General features: G+C 41.3%; 2 protein-coding genes across 6 annotated transcripts in view; one reads left to right on the top strand and one right to left on the bottom strand.

The window, feature by feature from the left end:
* Window positions 1-7796, top strand: part of camk2d2 (calcium/calmodulin-dependent protein kinase (CaM kinase) II delta 2) — a 15565-nt gene extending 7769 nt beyond the window's left edge. Inside the window, exons 9-21 of one of the 3 annotated variants that reach the window (XM_053677704.1) lie at window positions 20-114; window positions 2164-2286; window positions 2426-2509; window positions 3269-3311; window positions 3957-3997; window positions 4230-4274; window positions 4586-4630; window positions 4770-4818; window positions 4944-4964; window positions 5102-5177; window positions 5392-5486; window positions 5934-6153; window positions 6289-7796. In XM_053677704.1, coding sequence (XP_053533679.1) covers window positions 20-114; window positions 2164-2286; window positions 2426-2509; window positions 3269-3311; window positions 3957-3997; window positions 4230-4274; window positions 4586-4630; window positions 4770-4818; window positions 4944-4964; window positions 5102-5177; window positions 5392-5486; window positions 5934-6153; window positions 6289-6292 — 941 coding nt within the window. In that variant the 3' untranslated portion in view covers window positions 6293-7796. Of the gene's footprint in view, window positions 1-19; window positions 115-2163; window positions 2287-2425; window positions 2510-3268; window positions 3312-3956; window positions 3998-4229; window positions 4275-4585; window positions 4631-4769; window positions 4819-4943; window positions 4965-5101; window positions 5178-5391; window positions 5487-5933 lie in introns of all 3 variants that reach the window. The other 2 variants (XM_053677703.1, XM_053677702.1) reach the window with 2 other exon arrangements.
* Window positions 7797-8218: 422 nt separating this feature from the next.
* ank2a (ankyrin 2a, neuronal) overlaps window positions 8219-22500 on the bottom strand; it is a 42381-nt gene continuing 28099 nt past the window's right edge. Inside the window, exons 38-48 of one of the 3 annotated variants that reach the window (XM_053677535.1) lie at window positions 17132-22500; window positions 16516-16593; window positions 16117-16248; window positions 15897-16037; window positions 15519-15714; window positions 15257-15317; window positions 12509-14194; window positions 11203-11286; window positions 10264-10380; window positions 10054-10167; window positions 8219-9982 (exon numbers count right to left, since the gene is read on the bottom strand). The exon at window positions 17132-22500 is cut by the window's right edge and continues 1342 nt beyond it. In XM_053677535.1, the coding sequence (XP_053533510.1) occupies window positions 9908-9982; window positions 10054-10167; window positions 10264-10380; window positions 11203-11286; window positions 12509-14194; window positions 15257-15317; window positions 15519-15714; window positions 15897-16037; window positions 16117-16248; window positions 16516-16593; window positions 17132-22500 (8053 nt within the window). In that variant the 3' untranslated portion in view covers window positions 8219-9907. The remainder of the gene's footprint in view (window positions 9983-10053; window positions 10168-10263; window positions 10381-11202; window positions 11287-12508; window positions 14195-15256; window positions 15318-15518; window positions 15715-15896; window positions 16038-16116; window positions 16249-16515; window positions 16594-17131) is intronic. The other 2 variants (XM_053677536.1, XM_053677537.1) reach the window with 2 other exon arrangements.

The raw sequence follows: 22500 nt of genomic DNA, 5'->3' as shown, positions 1-22500 counted from the left end.
GTGTGTGTGCGTGTTGTAGGTGTGATCCTCTACATCCTGTTAGTTGGTTATCCTCCGTTTTGGGATGAAGATCAGCATCGTCTCTATCAGCAGATCAAAGCCGGAGCGTATGATGTGTGTACTCATTAATATTCATTCATATTCATTCATATTCTTTAATATTCAACCCTAACTCAGATAGAACTTTATAGTATTCAGACCATGACTCTCTGTGTTCTCGTATTTGGCTGAAAGAAATCTGTGATAATGTTAATGTTCAAACAGTGCATCAGCATAACAGTTGTCCATGAGCTGTGTGTGTGATGTTCCCTCATACTGAGGTAGCTTTGGTTGCTAAATGATATCCTGCCACCTGTCAGTTCCCCTGTAGTCTGAAGTTCTCACTGACTCAGCGTAGCGGTTTTCACAATGTTTCAGTGGACTTCCTGAACCGCTTTGTTTGCGTGTATCTTCACAACATCCTAATCTTCTCTTGCATCTCTATTGAACACATCTTCCACGTCCATCAGGTCCTTCAACAGCTGCTGAAGAACAGCTTATTCAAAAGCAGAGAAGTGCGAGTTTCATGCCAGTTTGGTCAGCTTCCTGGGGTACATCATCAAGAACGGGCAGGTAAAGACTGACCCCCCCCAGAAGATCCGGGCAGTGGCCCAGACCCGACCTGAGTTCATATTCCAGCCTCAACAGAAGCGCCAAGCCTCACACATCTCTACATTCATTTATCCTTCAAATAAACCCATATTACCTTCAGTAGATGAGTCTTTTTCTACTTCTGGGTCCAAAACTCCAGCATGAAGACGCCCCTGTGCACAAAGCGAGCTCCATGAAGACGTGGTGTGTGAAGGTTGGAAAAAGATAGAACTTGAGAGTCCTGCACAGAGCTCTGACCTCAACCCCACTGACTCATCACCTTTGGGATGAAGTGGAACTGGAGTCTCCTTACATCAACGTCAGCACCTCACCTCAACCAAACTAACGCTCTTGTAGCTGAACAATCCTCAATCCCCTCAGCCACGCCCCAAAATCCCCACAGCCACACCCCAAAATCCACACAGCCACGCCCCCAAATCTAGTGGAAAGCCTTCCCAGAAGAGTGGAGCACATTATAACAGCGAAGGGGAATAAATCTGGGATGAGGTGTTCAACAAGCACATATTGGTGTAATGTTCAGGGGTGCACATACATTTGGCCATATAGTGTAGGTTAAAGACATGATACTGTAATACTTAAATTTGCTGCAATAAAGACTGCAGACTATGACACCATCACCCAAAGTGTTTAAAAACATAGAGAATGTGTAACAGTTTCTTCTTCTCTGGTTTCCTCAGTTTTAATTTCCATCCTACAGTAACCTTAAAAACCCCAAACAGGACAGGTGTTCAATGACCTGAGTACAGTAACGTTATCTCAGTAACGTTATCTCAGTAACGTTATCTCAGTAACGTTATCAGTAACGTTCTCAGTAACGTTATCTCAGTAACGTTATCTCAGTAACGTTATCTCAATAACGTTATCTCAGTAACGTTATCAGTAACGTTCTCAGAAACGTTATCTCAGTAACGTTATCTCAGTAACGTTATCTCAGTAACGTTATCAGTAACGTTATCTCAGTAACGTTATCTCAGTAACGTTATCTCAGTAACGTTATCAGTAACGTTCTCAGTAACGTTATCTCAGTAACGTTATCTCAGTAACGTTATCAGTAACATTATCTCAGTAACGTTATCTCAGTAACGTTATCTCAGTAACATTATCTCAGTAACGTTATCAGTAACGTTATCTCAGTAACGTTATCAGTAACGTTATCAGTAACGTTATCTCAGTAACGTTATCAGTAACGTTATCAGTAACGTTATCTCAGTAACGTTATCTCAATAACATTATCTCAGTAACGTTATCTCAATAACGTTATCTCAGTAACGTTATCTCAGTAACGTTATCCTTGTTAATGTGATTTCAGAAGCACGTTGTCCTCAGTAGCCTATACATCTGCAGTAATATATTATAATGTTACCATCTAAATTTAATCACATGTATTAATGAATTAATTATGACAGCCCTGTTCATTCTTACCACTCATTATTGTTCATTATTATTATTTGATTAATTGTGTGTGTGTGTGTGTGTGTGTGTGTGTGTGTGTGTGTGTGTGTGTGTGTGTAGTTTCCCTCTCCAGAATGGGACACAGTGACTCCAGAAGCGAAAGATCTGATTAATAAAATGCTCACAATAAATCCCAACAAACGCATCACTGCAGCCGAGGCTCTCAAACACCCCTGGATCTGTGTATGTAACACACACACACACACACACACACACACACACACACACACACACACACAGTTTGTTGTTTTTCTAGGCATATTACAAACTGCTCTATAATGATGGATTGTGGATTTTGTACTCATCACATTGTCTCTCACAGCAACGCTCCACCGTGGCCTCCATGATGCACCGACAGGAAACTGTAGAGTGTCTGAAGAAGTTTAATGCCAGGAGGAAGCTGAAGGTACACACACACACACACACACACACACACACACACACACACACACACTTAATCCCTTCATTTCAGCCATTTGCATCATTCCTGTCATAGTGATGATTCTCTTCATATGTATAATTCCCCGTGGTTTTCTTTACGTGTGCCTTTCGTTTCTGGAATAAACACAGAGGAAATACTGATAAAGAATGATAAATGCCACTTGGAACAGGTCACAGATAAAATCAAACATCTATTACGTAGGGCTGAGTGATATAGGAACTAAAGACGTCTGTTCTCCCAGAAGATAATAAGAAGAGCCGAAAGAGAGAATTAGAACAAGAGACGGAGTCATTAGGTGCTCGCAAAACACCACATTCCAGGAACAGGAAACAACTCTGTTCCTGTACATCGTGGCACAAACTATAGACCTTCTGAAATGAGATGCAGAAATCATACATCAAACTTATCAGAAATCAAAGAACATGCTCCTCACAGTGCTTCGTGGCCTCTCCAGGTGCGTGTGAGCACTGTGAAGCAGGTAGATGATGCCATGCTCCACACCGACGTCAGCTTGGTACTCAAACTGCAGTGGATCTAGGCAGTCGTGTGCCATGGCTTGAGGTTCTGCAGAACCAGTCTCAAGGGTCTTCATTACATGGGACATTATGCTTGTCATGTGAGCTGTATTCACCAGGAAGTGGAGTATGAACTAGTTTAAACCGGTTTCGGTGAGTTATCATACAGTCTGTGTTTCACATTAAATCTATATTTTCTCTCCTTCAGGGTGCCATTTTAACAACACTGCTAGTTACCAGGAACTTTTCAGGTACAACTTCTACCTCTGTGTGTGTGTGTGTGTGTGTGTGTGTGTGTGTGTGTGTGTGTGTGTGTGTGTGTGTGTGTGTGCTCCCTACACTTTCTTTCTCTTTGTTTTATTTTTACTCTATATTCTGTTAACATTTCTTCATCGAGTTTCTTTTTCTTCTTCTTGGTTATTGTCCCTCCTTTTTTTTGGTGGGCGTGTCCGTGGAGGTAAGACTGATTGGCTTTGAAATGTTCTGACCAATCAGGTGCATGGGATTTTTGAGCCATGCACTGGACTGCATGGCAGTGATGTGATTACATTCACAAAGTGATTTGATATCTATTATTATTATTATTATTATTATTATTATTATTATTATTATTATTATTATAACAAAAATTTCAGCTCGGTTTAATGTTTAATATTATTTCAGTTTCTGCTTTCTGAATGGAATCTTACAGAATATTTTCAGCTGGAAGAGAATGTGATGTAGTTTAAATCAGAATAACACAAACAACCTTTTCTCTTATTTACACCTGGTTGTTTATCTGCCTGTTGCATGTCTAAACTGTGTGTGTGTGTGTGTGTGTGTGTGTGTGTGTGTGTGTGTGTGTGTGTGTGTGTTTAAAATACTGATATATTAACATTCTTATTTTAATTTAACAGCAGCTAAGAGTTTGTTGAACAAGAAGCCGGACAGTGTGAAGGTGTGTTAATATTAACGTTAAACACAGTTACACAAACACATTATTTTTTTAATATGGTTATTTTTTGCTAAAAGTCTGAGCTGTGATTGTGTTTGTTTGTAGAACCTCTAGTAGGAAACATTTTTGTGTTTCTGCTTTATTCTGTTTTTCCCTGAATTCCTGTGATTCCGGTTCTTCCTCTGGTTCATATCGTTACTCTGTAAAACAGATTTTTCCCTCTTACCCCCTACAGGTCAACAACAAGACCAACAAAGACACAGGCTCGGCCCCAGCACTGGTACACAACAGACTCCGCCTCTTCCAGCATGACATCACTGATCAATCTGATCTATCTTTTGATCTCAAACGCAAATGTCTTCAGTGTACAGCAAAAACAAAAGAATTGGCCTTCCTGTTCCAATACTTTTGAAGGGGCCTGTATATGTGTATATATTATAATCATTAATATATATCCAATAAATAAATGCATATATCTATCAGTGAATTAGTTCAGCATTTTGTGTGTGTGTGTGTGTGTGTGTGTTTGTGTGTGTGTGTGTGTGTGTGTGTGTGTGTGTGTGTGTGTGTGTGTGTGTGTGTGTGTATCAGGAACCCCAGACAACGGTTATCCACAATCCAGTGGAAAGGAACAAGGTCTGAGATTTTCACTTATTATTCATCATGTTAATGTTTACATTCAGCTTTTACACACACACACACACACACACACACACACACACACACACACACACACACACACACATGAATTTCCCTGAGGTTTGTTTTGTTTCAGGAGTCAACAGAGAGCAACAACACCACTATAGAGGATGAAGATATAAAAGGTGACTGTCTCTCTCTGTCTGTCTGTCAGTCATTGTGTGTGTGTGTGTGTGTGTGTGTGTGTGTGTGTGTGTGTGTGCGTGTGTGTGTGGGTAATGATTGATTTTTATCTCTTTTTGCCCCTCAGCCTGTCAAGTTGTTAGTAAAGGTGAATAAATATGTTTATAAACTGTTTCATTTTTTATATTTTAATATTTTTATGTGTTGTGCATAGTATGGACAATAAAACTCTGTGTGTGTGTGTGTGTGTGTGTGTGTGTGTGTGTGTGTGTGTGTGTGTTTCAGCTCGAAAGCAGGAGATCATTAAAGTCACTGAGCAGCTGATTGAGTCCATCAATAATGGAGACTTTGAAACTTACTCGTGAGTGTGAATGCACCACACACACACAAACACACACACACACACACACACACACACACACACTGTATTATTTTTAAAATTCCTGTAGAATTTCTGTTTAAATGGAGTTTAGGATTTACTGTCAGTGTGAATGGAGATTATGTACATAATTTTATTGTGTGTGTGTGTGTGTGTGTGTGTGTGTGTGTGTGTGTGTGTGTGTGTGTGTGTGTAGTAAGATGTGTGATCCTGGTCTGACGTCTTTTGAGCCTGAGGCTTTGGGGAATCTAGTAGAAGGACATGATTTCCACCGGTTCTACTTTGAACACGGTACTGAACCATTTAATCATTAATAATAATAACAATAATAATAATAACATTAATAATAATAACATTAATAATAATAACATTAATAATAATAACAATAACAATAATAATAATAACAACAATAATAATAACAATAATAATAATAATTAGGTATGAGACGATAAACCCAGGATACGAGACGTATCCCGATGCAGGCTTCATGAGACGATATTGACACTAATAAAATATTACATTTATTATATTTATTTTCTAATCATATGAAATCGATATCAGTGAGAAAAGCAGATCAGGATTTATAATATAAAGTGTCATTTTATTGTTTAATTAATGTGTTATTTTAATCTTTTAAAGTGTTATATGTAATGTTGTGGAACATCCATGATGCTCCTGTTCTACACCCTATCACTCTCTCTCTCAAGATCTGTGTGTGTGTGTGTGTGTGTCTGTTAGCTCTGTCTAAGGGCACTAAACCGGTTCACACTATCCTGTTAAACCCTCATGTCCACTTGATCGGCGAGGATGCTGCGTGCATCGCATACATCCGTCTCACGCAGTATTTAGACTCTGGCCGTCCGAGAACCGCTCAGTCTGAGGAGACGCGAGTGTGGCATCGCCGTGACGGGAAGTGGCAGAACATCCACTACCACCGCTCTGGAGCACCGGGCGCCAAGTACCAATAACTAATCACCAATCATTCATTAATAATCAATAATCACTCTGTTACACTCCCACTGCTTCCCAAAGTGTCTGTATAAAACACTTAGCTCTGTCTGTGTGTGTGTGTGTGTGTGTGTGTGTGTTGCAGCTGAAGTGAGCTTGCCTATCAGCTGGAGGCCACGCCCACTGCATCAACCCACTGCAAAAGATATCACAGTCTATCTCATTCTCTCTCTCTCTCTCTCACACACACACACACACACACACACACACACACACACACACACACATACAAAGAAAATGATGAAAGGAAGGTGTGTTTTTACCACTTAATTTTGTTTTGTTTATAATGATGAACATAAATCTGTGTGTGTGTGTGTGTGTTGTTAAGGTGATGTACATATGTGATAAACAATTTACAAATGTCTTACAGAAAAATGCAGGATTATGTTAAAGGCTTTGTTCACACACACACACTCACAGTGTTTACTAATGTGATTATATACATTAATAAAAGTGTATACGCTGTGAGAATGTAGCATAAAGAGCACATGAGCTGTGCATGCAGATTATTATAGACCTCATGAATATTCATATTAAATAATGTTTATTCATATCTAATCTTAATGTTTATGGGTCCAAGCACATTTTGTTAGAATCTTCTTCTTCTTCTTCTTCTTCTTCTTGTTAGTGTTGTTGTTGTTGTTAGTCTTGTTCTTAGCAATAGTATTGTAGTATTTTTCTTTTTACGTGTTGAAGCACAGTGAGGAGTACAACTGTAAAGTGTAGAGATGTAGCAGGACGGTGACGTGTCCAATCCGATCAACTTCACCTTGATGGTGGTGCTATAGAGCAGGATTTTGACCATTTGGCTCCACCCACGTTAATTGTGAGTTATTTTTATCTACACAGTATTTGGTTTATAACTTCTACAGATCATGTAGGCTAAAACAATGAAAAGAAATTTGATTGGCTGAACTGTATGTTGTACATGGCAGTGAAATTGGAGTCATGGCTCTGTAACCATCTCTGATTTTTAAAAAAAATTTAATCATCCAAAAGACAGAAATGACAAACTGGGGTCTATCTGTGGATCAGTGCTTGGACCCCAGTGATTGCTGCTCATGGCTGTAGTTACATTAATTTACATTTCTCCTCATGTTTATTTATTCCTATAAAGATCTTTTATTTGTATTATTAACAGCTTCCTTTTCCTCATGTACTTCCTGCAGTGCATTGTAGGTATTTATTGACTTATTTCTTTATTAATATATTTATTTATTTATTCAAGGGTGTTAATGACATCACTGTGTACATGTTGTGTTTACTATAATGATATAAAGCGTGACTAGAGCTGATTGGTTATTGTGGGATACTGGCACATGGCCCGGGTTTCATTGTTTAGGTGATGATGTTATCAGTGATGTCTTAACCGGACGGTCTTCCTCGAGGAGAAACCTCATCACTGCTCGACTATGCCATTCATCACTTTATTATTATTATTATTATTATTGTTGTTGTTGTTGTTGTTGTTGTTATTAATTGCTCTGCTGAAACTGCACCATAGGTGTGGAAAGGTTAATTTATCACCATGACAACATTTAGCAATTTAACATTCAAATAAAACTACAATAATAAAGTTCTGATGTGAATCAATTCACCTCTGTCTGTGAGTAGAAAACCTGTCTGTCTGTGAGGGGAAAACCTGTCTGTCTGTGAGGGGAAAACCTGTCTGACTGTCTGTCTGTGAGGGGAAAACCTGTCTGACTGTCTGTCTGTGAGGGGAAAACCTGACTGTCTGTGAGGGGAAAACCTGTCTGTCTGTGAGGGGAAAACCTGTCTGACTGTCTGTCTGTGAGGGGAAAACCTGTCTGACTGTCTGTCTGTGAGGGGAAAACCTGTCTGACTGTCTGTCTGTGAGGGGAAAACCTGTCTGACTGTGAGGGGAAAACCTGTCTGACTGTCTGTCTGTGAGGGGAAAACCTGTCTGACTGTCTGTCTGTGAGGGGAAAACCTGTCTGACTCTTTATCTGTTGAATTTTGTCTCCACGTTTTTGAAGAAACAGAAATCAGATGAATGCGTTGATAAACGTTTTAATTTCAGCTCCACACACATACTCGCATACACACTCTCTCTCTCACACACACACACACACACACACACACATTGTACAGTGGTTAATGCTCTATAATAAACTAGAACATGCTGTCTACAGAATTTATATTAGAATTCTAATAATCAGGTGTTAATGAGAATCACAGTGAAACACCGCAGCAGGTTAAAGTTACACACACACACACACACACACACACACACACACTGATCGATCTTGCTTCAGGATTAAGGGAACAAATAAATAAGTGATCATGAACACAGTTTGTTATTTGCTACATTTTTAAAACAAACTGTTTATGTCCTGTTACAATACTGTCACACTTCCTCTAGTCCACTTCCCCTAGACCACCTACCCTAGTTCACCTCTCCAATTCCACTTCCCCTAGACCACTTACCCTAGTCCACTTCCCCTAGACCACATCTCCAATTCCACTTCCCCTAGACCACTTTCCCTAGTAGACTTCAACACATCTTACTCAGAGTTCTTTCCTGCAGTCTCAGTTTAATTTTTCAAAATGGCAGCTTTTTATTAGCAGTTAGCATGTTGGCTAGTGATATACACTTCCGAGTAGTGAAGGGAAAGTGGACAAGGGCGTGTCTTAAACAGTATTAAAACAGTGTGAGAAGTACACAACAAGCAATGATAAAGACCATGACAAACACAGATAGAGTGAGACAGGAACAGCAGACATCAAGACAGGTGAGTTTAAATACCATGGATATAATAAGCTATTATTAGATGACTGGTGCTAATCATGCTAATGTTAATTTCACTTGCAGTGGTTAATGTGGCTATTATATACAGATTATCATGATGAGGTCACTGAAGTGAGACGCAGGAACACAATTAGCTACATAAATAACAGCACACAGCATTGTTATGATGCAAATGTAATAGATATTTACCGTGACAATAAATGAGTGACAAACATCCTGAAAGTTTCTCAGTGAGGATGTTGTATCACAACGTCATGGTTAGCATCATACTATTCAAGCTAATTTCCTCAATAAAACCCTGGCTAACTGTTTACTAAAGCTAGCTCGGGTGTGCTTCAATAAGCAAACCTGTAATGTTTATCCCAAAGTTAGCTAGTTAATATCGCCATGAGGTAATAAATATGCTAACTTGCTAGCATTACAGCAAGAGGCTGTCATTAGAGTAGCTAATCATAAAGAGCTAGTGAGCAAAGAGTTTAGTTCCTTTTTTCTGAGTGTTGCTTGTTCGGTTCCTTCTATAACGATGACATCATCAGGGAGCACCGCTGTCAGGTCTATAACTTGGACTAATTTTTTTTTAAAACTCCACCCCAATAAAATTCTGATGAATGAATGAATGAATGAATGAATGAATGAATAAATAAATAAATAAATAAATAAATAAATAAATAACCACAGAGTCTGCTCACAACAAAAAAAAAAAAATTATGAACATGGTGGACGAAGAGGATGTAAACAAACAACATCAAATCAGGAAGACCTGTAAAACAGGAAGTAAGGAGAGAGAGAGGTGCATTCTGGGATTGTTTGAGCATTCTTAGTGCAGAGATAGGAGAGGAAAAAAGAGAGGAAAGGTTCATCATTAATCCTCTAAATGAAGCAACGTGATGCTGAAAGTCATCATCATGGTGATATTAGAGATCATATTCTTGTCCTATACGTCTGCTTCCTCCATCCTGCACCCTTCAGTGAAGTGCACTTCAGAGAACTCGTGTTCTTCATCTTCGCCCTGGGAAAGAGAGAAACAGGGTGAGCATGATGCTAAAGTTAATGGTAAAAGAGATTACATTGACAGCTCACCTGTGTGATGTCATCACAGGTGGTGGTCAGGTGTGTATCCAGGTGATTTTTTTCTAAATGTTTTCCAGTCTCACTAACCGTCACAGCAGCTTCGCACTGTACGTTAAACATCACCTGGATAAGTTAGCCAATCAGAAAAAGAGTGTTATCCAATCAGAAAAAAGAACGTTATTCAATCAGAATGAAGACAATGTAAACAATCCCATGTACCTCTGTCTCATCCCCATCACTCTTCACCACTGTTCTCTTCACCGCTCTCGAGTGTGCACGGCCTTCTGTTCTGTCCTCAGCCGATGCACACCGTCTGACCACTGCCAGCTGCCTCACCTGCACAGGTAACACACATCACCACTTACACACACCTGCACAGGTAACACACATCACCACTTACACACACCTGCACAGGTAACACACATCGCCACTTACACACACCTGCACAGGTAACACACATCACCACTTACACACGCCTGCACAGGTAACACACATCACCACTTACACACGCCTGCACAGGTAACACACATCACCACTTACACACGCCTGCACAGGTAACACACATCACCACTTACACACGCCTGCACAGGTAACACACATCACCACTGCACACACAAACACACCTGCACAGATCGGTAAGGGGTTAGGGGAGTGTTGCAGAGTTAGGGGAGTGATTTAAGCAACCATGAGGCCAATAGTAACACTCCACATGATTCCACCACTACCATGGTTCACAAGGGGGATGGTTTCTCAGGGTGATAAGCAGTGTTGGGTTTCTGCTAAACATAGCACTTTGTGTTGAGGACAAAAAGGCATCAGATATGAGAAGTTTCCAGTATTTCATAAAGATCATCACTCTTCCATGAAGTTCCATCTGTGTTGAACATCCAGCTGTATGGAGCGTTCGGGTTGCGTGGAGCAGAAATAAATTAGGGGATTTTATTCATTTGTAAATTAATTTTGATAACTACATTGTTTTTTCCACTGACTTCAATATTATAGGATTTGTTTGTGTAGATTCATGACATCAAATCCTGATGTAGTCAATTTCATCTCTAGACGATAATACTACACAATTTAAAGGGGGGTGGGGATACTTATGCAACACACTGTAGATTTAGGGGTAGTAGTTAAGTGTTAAATAGATTGAGAAGGTACCTGTGTAGTGTGCAGCGTTCCCCGTTCCTCCATGTACAGTTCCTCAGTCTCAGTCTGTGGAGGAACATCAGCTTCTCCATCGGCCTGTTAAGAAACACAGAAATCAGGAACACACAGAGACACTGCTGTAATGAAGACGTCCACCAGGGGGCAGACCTGAATAACTCTCTCACACACACACACACACACACACACACACACCACACACACACACACACACACACACACACACACACACACACACACACACACACACACACACAGAGGGGTAGGGTTTGGAGTGAAGAAGTAAATAAAGAAAAAACTGCTGCCCGGGTAAACGTCATCTCTTTACAACTTTTTAAACCAAGTAAAGAAAAAAAAGTGATCCCAAATCAGCACAAAGACCAACTTCCACCAAGTGATTACAAACAGATTCTTCACAAAGCAGCAGGTTCACGAAAAGCTCATCATCATCATCATCATCATCATCATCATCATCATCATCAAACAGCAATAAGGAAATGAAACAGCCCACAGCAAACACTTCAGGATCAGAAACAGAAATGAAACACCGCTGTTCAGTCACCTCCAGTCTGATCAAAACCCATTTTCATCATCACCCTGAGATCCTCCTCAAACTCCAACCATGCCCAGACTTCTCCCAACTATCAGCACTGACTAGAGAATATTACCTAATCAAAATAAGCATAAGCCAATCACAGTAAAGAACATCAACAAATTAAAATAAACATTACTCAATTAAAATAAAAAACAATATCCAGTCAAAGTAAAAACATTATCCAAAGAAAATGTTAAGACAATAACCAATCAAAACGCACCTTATCCAGAACCTTATCCAATGAAAACACATTAAAATAAAGAACAAATCAAAATAAAAAACCGCTTTCTACATGCCGTCATGTCACTTCCTGTTTCTGCACTTGAAATGGAAATGAATTTTTGGAAGAATGTTGAACTAGATGGATGTGACTGAAGAACAGGAGTAAAGCAGAACCTCAGCTCTCAGGAGAACATGCAGTAGCATCACACAGAACATTCATGCAAATAAGACAATCATCATCAACCATCAGTGCAGGAGCCATCAGTCCATCTGGAGATATTTTACACCACACAGGTTCCAGAAACTTTTCTCTAGTTAATTTTATACAGCAAACAAAAACAAGTGCAGACGTCATGATGTTAGAAATCCTGCTGATTCATCTACCTACAGAAACTAAAATGTCTTCCTCGTTCCAGGAACTAGGAGGAGAAAAAAGTGAAGCTGGAGATAAAAATGGAGAGAAGGACCATGCTCTGATCTTACCCTCCTCAGCTCATCATCATCATCATCATCATCATCATCATCCATAACATCCCCATGAGGAGGAGCTTCTTCAGAAGAACAAATATAAGATTGAAAACTCTTCTTCAGTCTTGGTGGTTCATGTTTTCCCTCTGACTCTTCTAAAGCTTCCTGGATGACTGGTGCTTCCATGCAGTCCTGGATAGAATCCTGGTTCTCCTCTTCACCGGTCTCAGATGTGCTCAGACTTTTAGCACCATGTTCTTGTGGCTTTAAGCTAACACATGTTGCCCAGACTACATTTTGTTCTAGTCCCAGTTCTGAGTAATTTGAGTTTGTCAAGACCATCTCTTGCTCTTCAGGCAAGTGGAGGGCACTCTGGAGATCCTGAGCATGTTCTTTATGCATTTTCATGATTTCAGGCTCCTCAGCTTTGGAAAGTGTTTTTGTGGGTGTTTCACCATCACTTTCAGATCTTCTTGACTCAGTGATCTCCAAGAAGACGCCTTCACCAGTCAGCAGATTTTCTGTAGGAACAAGTTTTTGAAGTAATGCCAGAGCTTCATCTGTACTTAAGGAGCATACAGTAGATTGGCCAGATTCAAAGACACTGCGGCGGAATGAAGCCTCCTCTGAAAACTGAGATGGTGAATGAGACATAAAAGATTCTGATTGTGGACAGTCTGAGCTTTGAGACGTTACCATCTCAGGAACCTTGGTGAGAAGCTGATATGACTCCTGATCAGAGGTTCTCTCTGGTGCCCAAAGAACTTCCCCAAACTCAAAGTGTCGTGTGGCTCTGACTGTGTCTGGTGTTTGTGGAGAAACGTCTGAGTGAGAAAATGGTGAAACATCTTGCTGAAGAATGCTCTCTTTCAGAATTGTACAGTCTTGTGTGATCTTGTCTTCAAGCTGGATCTCACACTGCATTTTAGCATCTTCAGTGTAGATATTGTGAGGTTCTTGAATGTCATGTTTTTGTTCTTGTTGAGAGAAATTTTGATCATCATGCAGCTCCTTTGAAAGATTTCTCTGTGCTAGAGATTCTTCAGGAATTGCAGCATCCTGGACACTTGGTATAATCATCTGTGAAGATTTCTCTGGACTAACAGCTTCCGTCTCTGCTTCAGGTATCTGAGACACTTCATTACAACCTTTTGATGGTTCCTGTTTCTCCATGTAACCTTTGTAATGACATGCTGAATCAAACTCAGCATGTTCTTTAGCCGATAGCTGATCAGATTCAGGATTTACAAAAACGTAATCAGACTCAGATGGCGTCCTGTCCTCTGGAGCAGATCTCTTCATCATTTGGTCCTCTGAAGGAGTAGGTTCCTCTCCAGGTCCCTGATCACTCTCAATGAGCTGCAGAACGTTGTAAGCCTCAGAGCCAGATAAACGAGACTGTAGAAACTCGGAGGAGGACTTCTCACTTTCTTCCATGTCACTTTTCTCATACACAGGAGAAAGATCATCAGGTGGAGATCTCAGATGGTCCGCAGCATGTCCTTGTGACATGTATGTCAAAACCTCATCTTGGTTTAGGTGCCTATCTGTTGAAACCTCACATGAAACCCTGTCAATGCTGGACTGACTGAAGTTGAAGAAGTATGGCTTTGGAGCTTCTGCTGCAGGTGAGAGAGTCAGGACATTGTGATCTTCAGGTTCGCTCAGAGCCTGATCTGCATCCCGACCTGCAGCTGAGAGCTGGATGATGAAATGCAATAGAAAAAGGTTTATAATAAATCAAATGATGGAAGTGGAGATCAGACGTCAGCTGGAGGTCACTGTAGATATAAACACTGGACAACTCATAAATTCACACACCGGTGTTTACTGTAACTTTTCTGCAAAACATCACAAGTAAAAGTGAAAGTGAAGCACAGTCTCAGAAGGACACCATGTCTCGGTCCCGCCCACTAAACACACGCCTTGGTCCAGCCCACTGAACACACGTCTCGGTCCAGCCCGCTAAACACACGTCTCGGTCCAGCCCGCTAAATGAACGCCTCGGTCCCGCCCGCTAAACACACGTCTCGGACCAGCCCGCTAAACACACGCCTCAGTCCCGCCCGCTAAACACACGCCTCGGTCCCGCCCGCTAAACACACGTCTCGGTCCCGCCCGCTAAACACACGTCTTGGACCAGCCCGCTAAGCAAACGCCTCGGTCCCGCCCGCTAAACACACGTCTTGGTCCAGCCCGCTAAACACACGCCTCAGTCCCGCCTGCTAAACATACGCCTCGGTCCCGCCCGCTAAACACACATCTCGGTCCCGCCCTCTAAACACACGCCTCGGTCCCGCCCGCTAAACACACGTCTCGGTCCTGCCCGCTAAACACACGTCTCGGACCAGCCCGCTAAACACACGCCTCAGTCCCGCCCGCTAAACACACGTCTCGGTCCCGCCCGCTAAACACACGTCTCGGTCCTGCCCGCTAAACACACGTCTCGGTCCCGCCCACTAAACACACGTCTCGGTCCCGCCCGCTAAACACACGTCTCGGACCTTAGAAGACATTCAAAATCTGTATAAAATTTACACATGAAACAATGAATGTTTAAACAAATGTGCAACAAAACACTCCACATTATAATGAACAAAATTAAAGTTAAACTAAAGATGGAATTAGCTATAAGAGGTGCAGTGTAGCGTTAATGATACCTGTGCTTCACATGATCAGGATATTATAGTGCTGATATGTCATTACTCAATGAGAGAACAGAGCAATTTGAACACACTGAAACACATTAACACAGAAACTTACTGGTGCTTGTGGAGACACATGTTTCGAGTCTGTTTCAGCCCCCTGACACGCCCACGCATCTCTGTAATACACACCAGCAGCATGCTAAAGCTAACTACACTTATACAAGTGTAACAGTCAGGTGATTAGTGAGAGTTAGGTGAAGCATGTGATCATCATGCCGTGATACTACTACTAATAATAATAATAATAATAAGAAGAAGAAATAGAAAAAGAAGAAGAAAAAGAAGTAGAAGAAGATTTTCAGATAAAAGGTACTCACTGTGTGACCTCTAGCTCCTCTAGCATGTCTCCATGGATACTCTCGGAGTGGGCGTGGCCTACAGGCTCCGCCCAGGAAGGAATGTCTAGCAGTGAGGCCACCGATAGGTCCTCCTCTGACACTGCAGCTGGGGGCTTCTGGGAAACGTCCACTCTCGTCACCATCCGGGGACTGACCTCCTGTACTGAGGACAGAGCTGCACACATGCACAAACACATACGCATGCACACACCCTTGTGTTTGTGGTGTTTATTGTAGTGTTTATACAGATACAGAGAAAGATCCATAACCAATATGAGAGAGAGTGCCTGATCCTGATATACGCTACAACTACCGTTCTGTGTGTGTGTGTGTGTGTGTGTGTGTGTTGTACTGAACCTTCACTGTGGTCCAGTGTCCTCTCGATCTCGGCGTATGTTCTGGACGTTTGTTCCTGCACTGATTTGTTGAGCTGAGTCTTGATGAGGTGGACGATGTCCATGCGGTTTATTTTAGTCAGTTTCTTTATCAGACTGTCCTCTGAAGGCACACACACACACACAGCATTAGTAGTGTACACTACAGGAGTGTTATAAAGACTACCAGATAAAGAACTGACCAGTGGCGTGTTTGCCCTCGCGCTCAGTCCAGCGCTGTAGAAGAGCGGTACTCTGTTCCTGCAGTGAGTTCGGGTTCTCTGCACGAACCTGCTGAACTTCATTTTCATTGAACTCCAGCTCTTTAGCTAACTCTATAAACGATAGTGTGGCCACAGTTTGACTTTCAGAACATTACTGATGAACTAAGTTCATAAAAACAGATCAGACACCACAGATAAAGGAATAGAAAAAAGCAGAGGAAATTCAATAGCACATAAAAGTAGAAAAGTTTGGAGGTAAGAATTAGAGACACAAACATCTGACAGCAAACATATCTGATGGACTGGTCAGGAGGACGTTTATCTTTGACAAATTTTCATACTTCACGATGTCACCGCTAACTTGAGATCATAACTCACCTGTCCAGCTAAACCCGAGAAGATCAGCAATGATGGACAAAATTTCCTCTTTACGATCGGGATCATCGTTCCAGTCCACTGTGAACATCATGCATGAACATTTATATTATCAGATACATGATTAGAATTATAATAAAAGGGAGTGACATAACAGTTTATATAACAGTCTGATGTATAATAAATACATTTTATTTTAAAAAACCTCATTATTGAGTAAAACTTGATTAAAAAAGTGACAAATGAGTGAAACACTAAAAAAACTAAAACATTCAAACGATAGAAAGCCATGCTAAAGTGATGGAAATTATTACAATGTAAAAAACCCAGAAATGTATAAAATGCTCGGTTTAAGTACCCTTAAATAATTCAATCTTGAGATTTGAACATTTATATGAATATGTGTATAAAAAAGACTGAAAACAGACAAGATACAGCACACACATCACTCCACAAACAGACATAAGGCACAAGGGATGATACAAACACCACAGGACAGGACAGGACAGGACAGGACAGGACAGGACAGGACAGGACAGGTACAAACAGAAAATGAGGGCAGGAACTAAGGGTTCATTTTTGAGGATAGGGAAGAAGGGGCCATAAACCATGTAGGTACCTTTACTCTGATCTGGACTACTGCTGTCTGAGAGTCGTTGCATCTGCGTCTCTACACAATCCTCCCAGTTTGGTCTGGTTTCAAAAATGTCCTCTCCTACAGAGGGGGTTCGGAACGGCGTTGACCTGCTGTCTCCATCAAGGACAGTTCGGGGACTGTCCTTTTCATCTGGAGACTTTTCTGCACCTCCACCTTCATGAGTGTGTTGGACTTGACTTGAATAAAGTGCATCTGATGATATTTGTTCTACAGACACAGGTATTTTGGATACAGGAGTCTTTGGTTTCACTGATGAAGAATGAACACCACTGATAAAGTCTGAGATGCTGATATCCGCCTCTGATTTGGGCCTTCGTTTTTGCTCAGTAGAGTCACCTTTCCACAAATCATGGTCAAAGCTGGTTGTTTTCACTGGAATCTTTGATTTTGGTTTCCTGCTCTCGGGTTCTGCAGCAGGATCTCTGAGTGAGCTGAGAGTCCAGTGTGATGATATCTGCAATGCCTCTCCACTAGGGAGCGGAAGATCATCTTGAGTAGGTGTAGGTATTTCAATTACCGAGTGCTGATCATCTTCTGCTGATGAATCAGATGACTCCATGTCCTGCTCAGAGTGGATGGATCTGGTCACTGTAGACGTGGCAGTATCAATATCTGTTATTGATGAATCAAATCCCAGATCTTTCTCGTTTGGGCTTTCTGAGTCACTGTGACTTTCTGAATCTATGGGCTCATCAGAAGGACCAGAAACATGCTGTGGTGAATCTTCACTTTTTGAATCTAATGAAATTTCCAGTGAGGTGCTAAATTCCCTTGCACTTTCCCTGACTTGCTCATAGGGACTGTCCTCAGAAGGGTCCTCACTTATGGGGAAAAAGACAAATGCATCCTGCTCTTCCTCCATGCTCCTTCTGCTCATATCAATAGCGCCACCTCTTGTCATTTCAAAGAGTTTCCCTTCCTGGAACAAGAAAGGGTTCGGCTGCCCATTTTCTGTAGGAGTCCGAGCAGGAGGCATTTCAGGTGTAGACTCCTGAGACCGAGTGTCCAAGTTCTGGGAATGAATTTTCTGCTCTTCAGCCTCAACCTGTGAGCTTTCATCATCCTCCACTTCTACACTCCAGGGAACTAAATCTCCCTGAATCAGTTCTGAAATTCTTTGTGATTTCCCTCCATGATCCTCTTCATAACCATATGAGTGTGGCTGATGTTCTTCCTTAGCTCTTCCATCATTCACAGAACACACAGTGTCGATAAAAGACTGAGGCATTTCTACAGTTTCAGTCTCAATGATGGTGTGACACTCAATATCAGAGTTGCTATCAGTTTTGTTGACCACTAACATTGCAGCAGAATCCTCAGCCAAAGCTGCCATTGTGTCAGCTTTGTCTTCTTTAATAAGGCACTCAGGAGAAAAGTCTTCATGGCTCAGCTCCTTTTTATCAATGTGAATTTGCGTAGGTAACACCTCAATATCCATCTCACCAATCTCTGAAGCTCCATATTCATGGCTGTAAGTACACTCTGATACCTGACTTTCACTCAGGGCTTGTTCAGGTTCCTCTTGTGGTAGTTTAGTTAGTGGTGTGTCATCGCACCGCTCTGACTGTTGATATGAAGATGACAAAATACTGGACTCAGGTCCACACTTCTGCTTTGTGTCTTCCTCTTCATAATCTAGTGGACTTTCATCACAGGACTGAAGCTCTTCTTCCTTTTCCTGCAGCTCATCATCTCTATCCTGGGATGAACTGATGAAATCAAATCTAACCTTTCTTGTTTTGGTTTCCTTTTCAATTTCATCAAAGACCCGGATTTTTGCTGCCATCTTGAACATATTTTCCTCAGGAGTGAACTGCTTTTTCACTTCACTGATCTCCTGCGCTTCCTCGTCAGTTCCCTCTAGAGATGGCTGTAAAGGCACCGATGGCTCCTGTGTATCAGGAATTTCAGAATATAACGATCCATTATCCTCGTTTTGGATAAACAGTTCTTCTGTCATCATCATCACATCATCCACCATAAGCTCTACAGAACTGGCTGAATCAAACTTCTCAATTTCAGGAGCCTTCATTTCATCAAATGTTCCAATTTCTTGAATTTCTTTATTTGGTGTGGCCTGTCTTTGTACCAGACCATTACTTTGTAGGTTTTCTTCATCCAGTGGAGATGAAAGTGGCTTTAAGGGAGTTGAAAGGCACTGTGAGCCTGGAATCTCGGGTTCACTTTGGATTATCATTTCATTACTCATTTCCAGCTCTATGTTTTCTGTCAGGCTGACTGCAAACGGACTGTTTTGCGAGTTATTGCTGGTTTGATATAATAGTTCTTGGCATTTGGTGTCTGGTCTCTGGCCTGTGGGACTTGTCTCTAAAGAGTCGGGACATGGAAAGTCCTTGGTTGGACTTGGCTCGATGGAGTCAGGCGACTTATTAGAAGACAAATCCTCTTTACAAGGTGTAGTCTCCAATGAGTCTCCTTGGCATACACTTTTAGGGTCACTCATCGATATTGGCTGTAAGTCTTCTAAATTGTCTGGTCTAGACAATGTTTGCTGACTTTCATGAAATCTTTCAGACTTGGCGGTTTCTACAGTTTCTACATCAACAATTCCTTTCATTTGTTTAGTTTCTTTAACTAGAGAAACGTTGTAGCTGTCACACAGATCTTGAACCAAACGATCATCTTCAACCTCAACATTTATTTCCTGCTCCGTTTGGTCTGGACTTTTAGAAGGTGAAAACTTCTCCACTATAGTCATAAACCCATGATAGTCCTCCACCTCTGTCTCATGTAAATGTGTTTCCTCAAGCTCTATTTGAACTGGACTTTTGATTTCTGTTAATGATACTCGCACTGAGTCAGGAGAAGAGAGATCCTCTTTACCAGATGTAGTCTCGTGGGAGTCTACCTGGCAGGCACCAACAGGGCCACTCATTGTTACAAGCTGTAGATCACAAAGGTTAACCGCACTACGCAACCTCTGCTGAATTTCCTGAAATTCTTCAGACTCTGCAGTTTTTTCAGAGGAAATATTATAAATATCTCTAGTTTGTTCAGTTTCCTTAAGTGCATAAACTTGATAGGTGTCATCCAGATCCTGAATTGGACTATCTACTCCCACATTAACACTTATTCCCTCCTCTGTCTGGATTTGTGTTTGGATTTCTGTAAAAATCGTTGTTTCCACTGTAGTTATATACACATGCTGGGATTCTTCCTCTGTCTCAGGTAGATGTGTTTCCTCGAGCTCTGTTTGGACTGGATCTTTGATTTCTATTGATAATACTTGCACTGAGTCCGTAGACTTGTGAAATGAGAGATCCTCAGGAGACTCCAGGGAGTCTACCTGGTAGGCACTTTCAGGACTGCTTATCATTACAGGTTGTAGGTCACAGAGATTAACAGCACTACACATCCTTTGCTGAATTTGCTTATATTCTTCAGACCCTGCAGTTTCCTCAGAGGAAATCTCATAAATATCTCTAGTTTGTTTAGTTTCCTTAAGTGCATAAACTTGATAGTCATCCAGATCCTGAATTGGACTATCTACTGCCACATTAACACTTATTTCCTCCTCTGTCTGGATTTGTGTTTGGATTTCTGTAGGTGAAAACCTTTCCACAGTAGTCTTATACCCATGTTGATCATCTTCCTCTGTCTCATGTAAGTCTGTTCTCTCTGTTTGGACTGGACATTTGATTTCTCTGGATGAAACCTGCACAGAATCAGGAGACTTCTGAGTGGAAAAATCCTCCTTACTAGGTGTCATCTCCAGTGAGTCTGATTTGCAGCCACTTTCAGGATCACTTGTTATGTACTGTAGGTCATCAAGGATGTCAGGGCTAGATGTAGAGAATGTGGAATAAGGCATTTCCTGAATTTCCTGAACTTCAGAGGAAATCTCATAAAGACCTCTGATTTGTTTAGTTTCCTCAGGTACAGGAGCCTCATAGCTGTCATCCAGATTCTGAACTGAAATACCAGATTCAATAGTGAAGCCTATTCCCTCCTCTGTCTGGATTTGTGTTTGGATTTCTGTAAAAATCGTTTCCATTGTAGTTATATAAACATGCTGGGATTCTTCCTCTGTCTCAGGTAGATGTGTTTCCTCGAACTCTGTTTGGACTGGACCTTTGAATTCCGTTGATGATACTTGCACTGAGTCTGGAGACTTGTGAGGAGAGATATCCTCTTTATCAGGCGCTATCTCGGGTGAATTGATTTTAAGATCACTTATTGTTACAGGCTGTGGGTCTTCCAGATCATGTGGTCTAGATGACATTTGCTGAATTTTCTGAAATTCTTCAGACTCAGCAGTTTCTATAGAGGAAACCTCATCACTGCACATATCCTGACTCAACTGGTCTCTTTTAACTTGAAAACTGTTTTCCTGCTCTGTTTGGACTTGGCTTTTGATATCTGTGGGTGACTTTTGCATGAACTCCAGCTCCGTATGGACTGTACTTTTGATCTCCATATAAAATGTCACTTGCCTTGTCTCATGATCTTGCTGGTCTTTTTCTTCGGCCTCTTGTGTTTCTTCAAGTCTAGTTTGGACTGCACTTTTAGTTGGACTTCTACTTTCTGTGTATGCTAATTGCTTTGCACTCTTCTCCTTAAGTTGGTCTTCTGGCTCTGTGGGTGATTTAACCTTTTGGTCACTTTCTTTTAGCTTTTCTGGACTTGTTTGTGCAATTTGTTTAAATTCTTCATAAGCTTCATACTCTCCTAAGCTTGTTCTAGGGGTCCTGCTCCTGAACATAATGTCAGTTGAATCTTCACCTGCTTCAGTTATGTCCTCATCGTGAATTATAGCTGAAATACATTTCTCACTCTGGACCACTGTAGGAGCAAATCTGACTGCTGGCTTTGGTTTGTATGAATGGTGCTCCACAGCAGAGTGCTGCATCTGATCAGCATCTTTTATAATACGAGTCTTGCTGTATGATGTGTAGCTGACTGGCGATGGACCTGCTGCCTGGATAAACAGCTGATACTCTGGACTCTCCTCGAGTTCTTCCTTGATAACAGCACTGAAGTCTTCAGAATGTTTCCGGTTTGGGCTAATCTGTGATTCTTCAGATGTTCTCCGTTCATGGCTGGTGCTTAGTTTATTATAGTGCAGTAGATCAGGACTATGCTGTTCTTCCTCATGGTGGCACACTTTCAAAGGTACTGTTGAGTCTTTAGCTTGTATTTTCACTTGACACAGTTCCTTAGAGTATTCATTATTTTGTATGATTTTATCCTCATTAAATAATATCTCTTCCTTACCCTCTTCCTCACACCCAGATGACACATTTGAAGTTTCTCCTTGCTCACGATGCTGTATTTTATGTTCATTTGGTGCTGCTGTATATAGTTCCTCT

This window comes from Ictalurus punctatus, chromosome 29 (assembly GCF_001660625.3).
Source record: "Ictalurus punctatus breed USDA103 chromosome 29, Coco_2.0, whole genome shotgun sequence".
In the NCBI taxonomy this organism is placed as follows: Eukaryota; Metazoa; Chordata; class Actinopteri; order Siluriformes; family Ictaluridae; genus Ictalurus; species Ictalurus punctatus.
The sequence above is the reverse complement of the archived record's forward strand: the minus strand, read 5'-3'. Positions and strand labels throughout refer to the sequence as shown.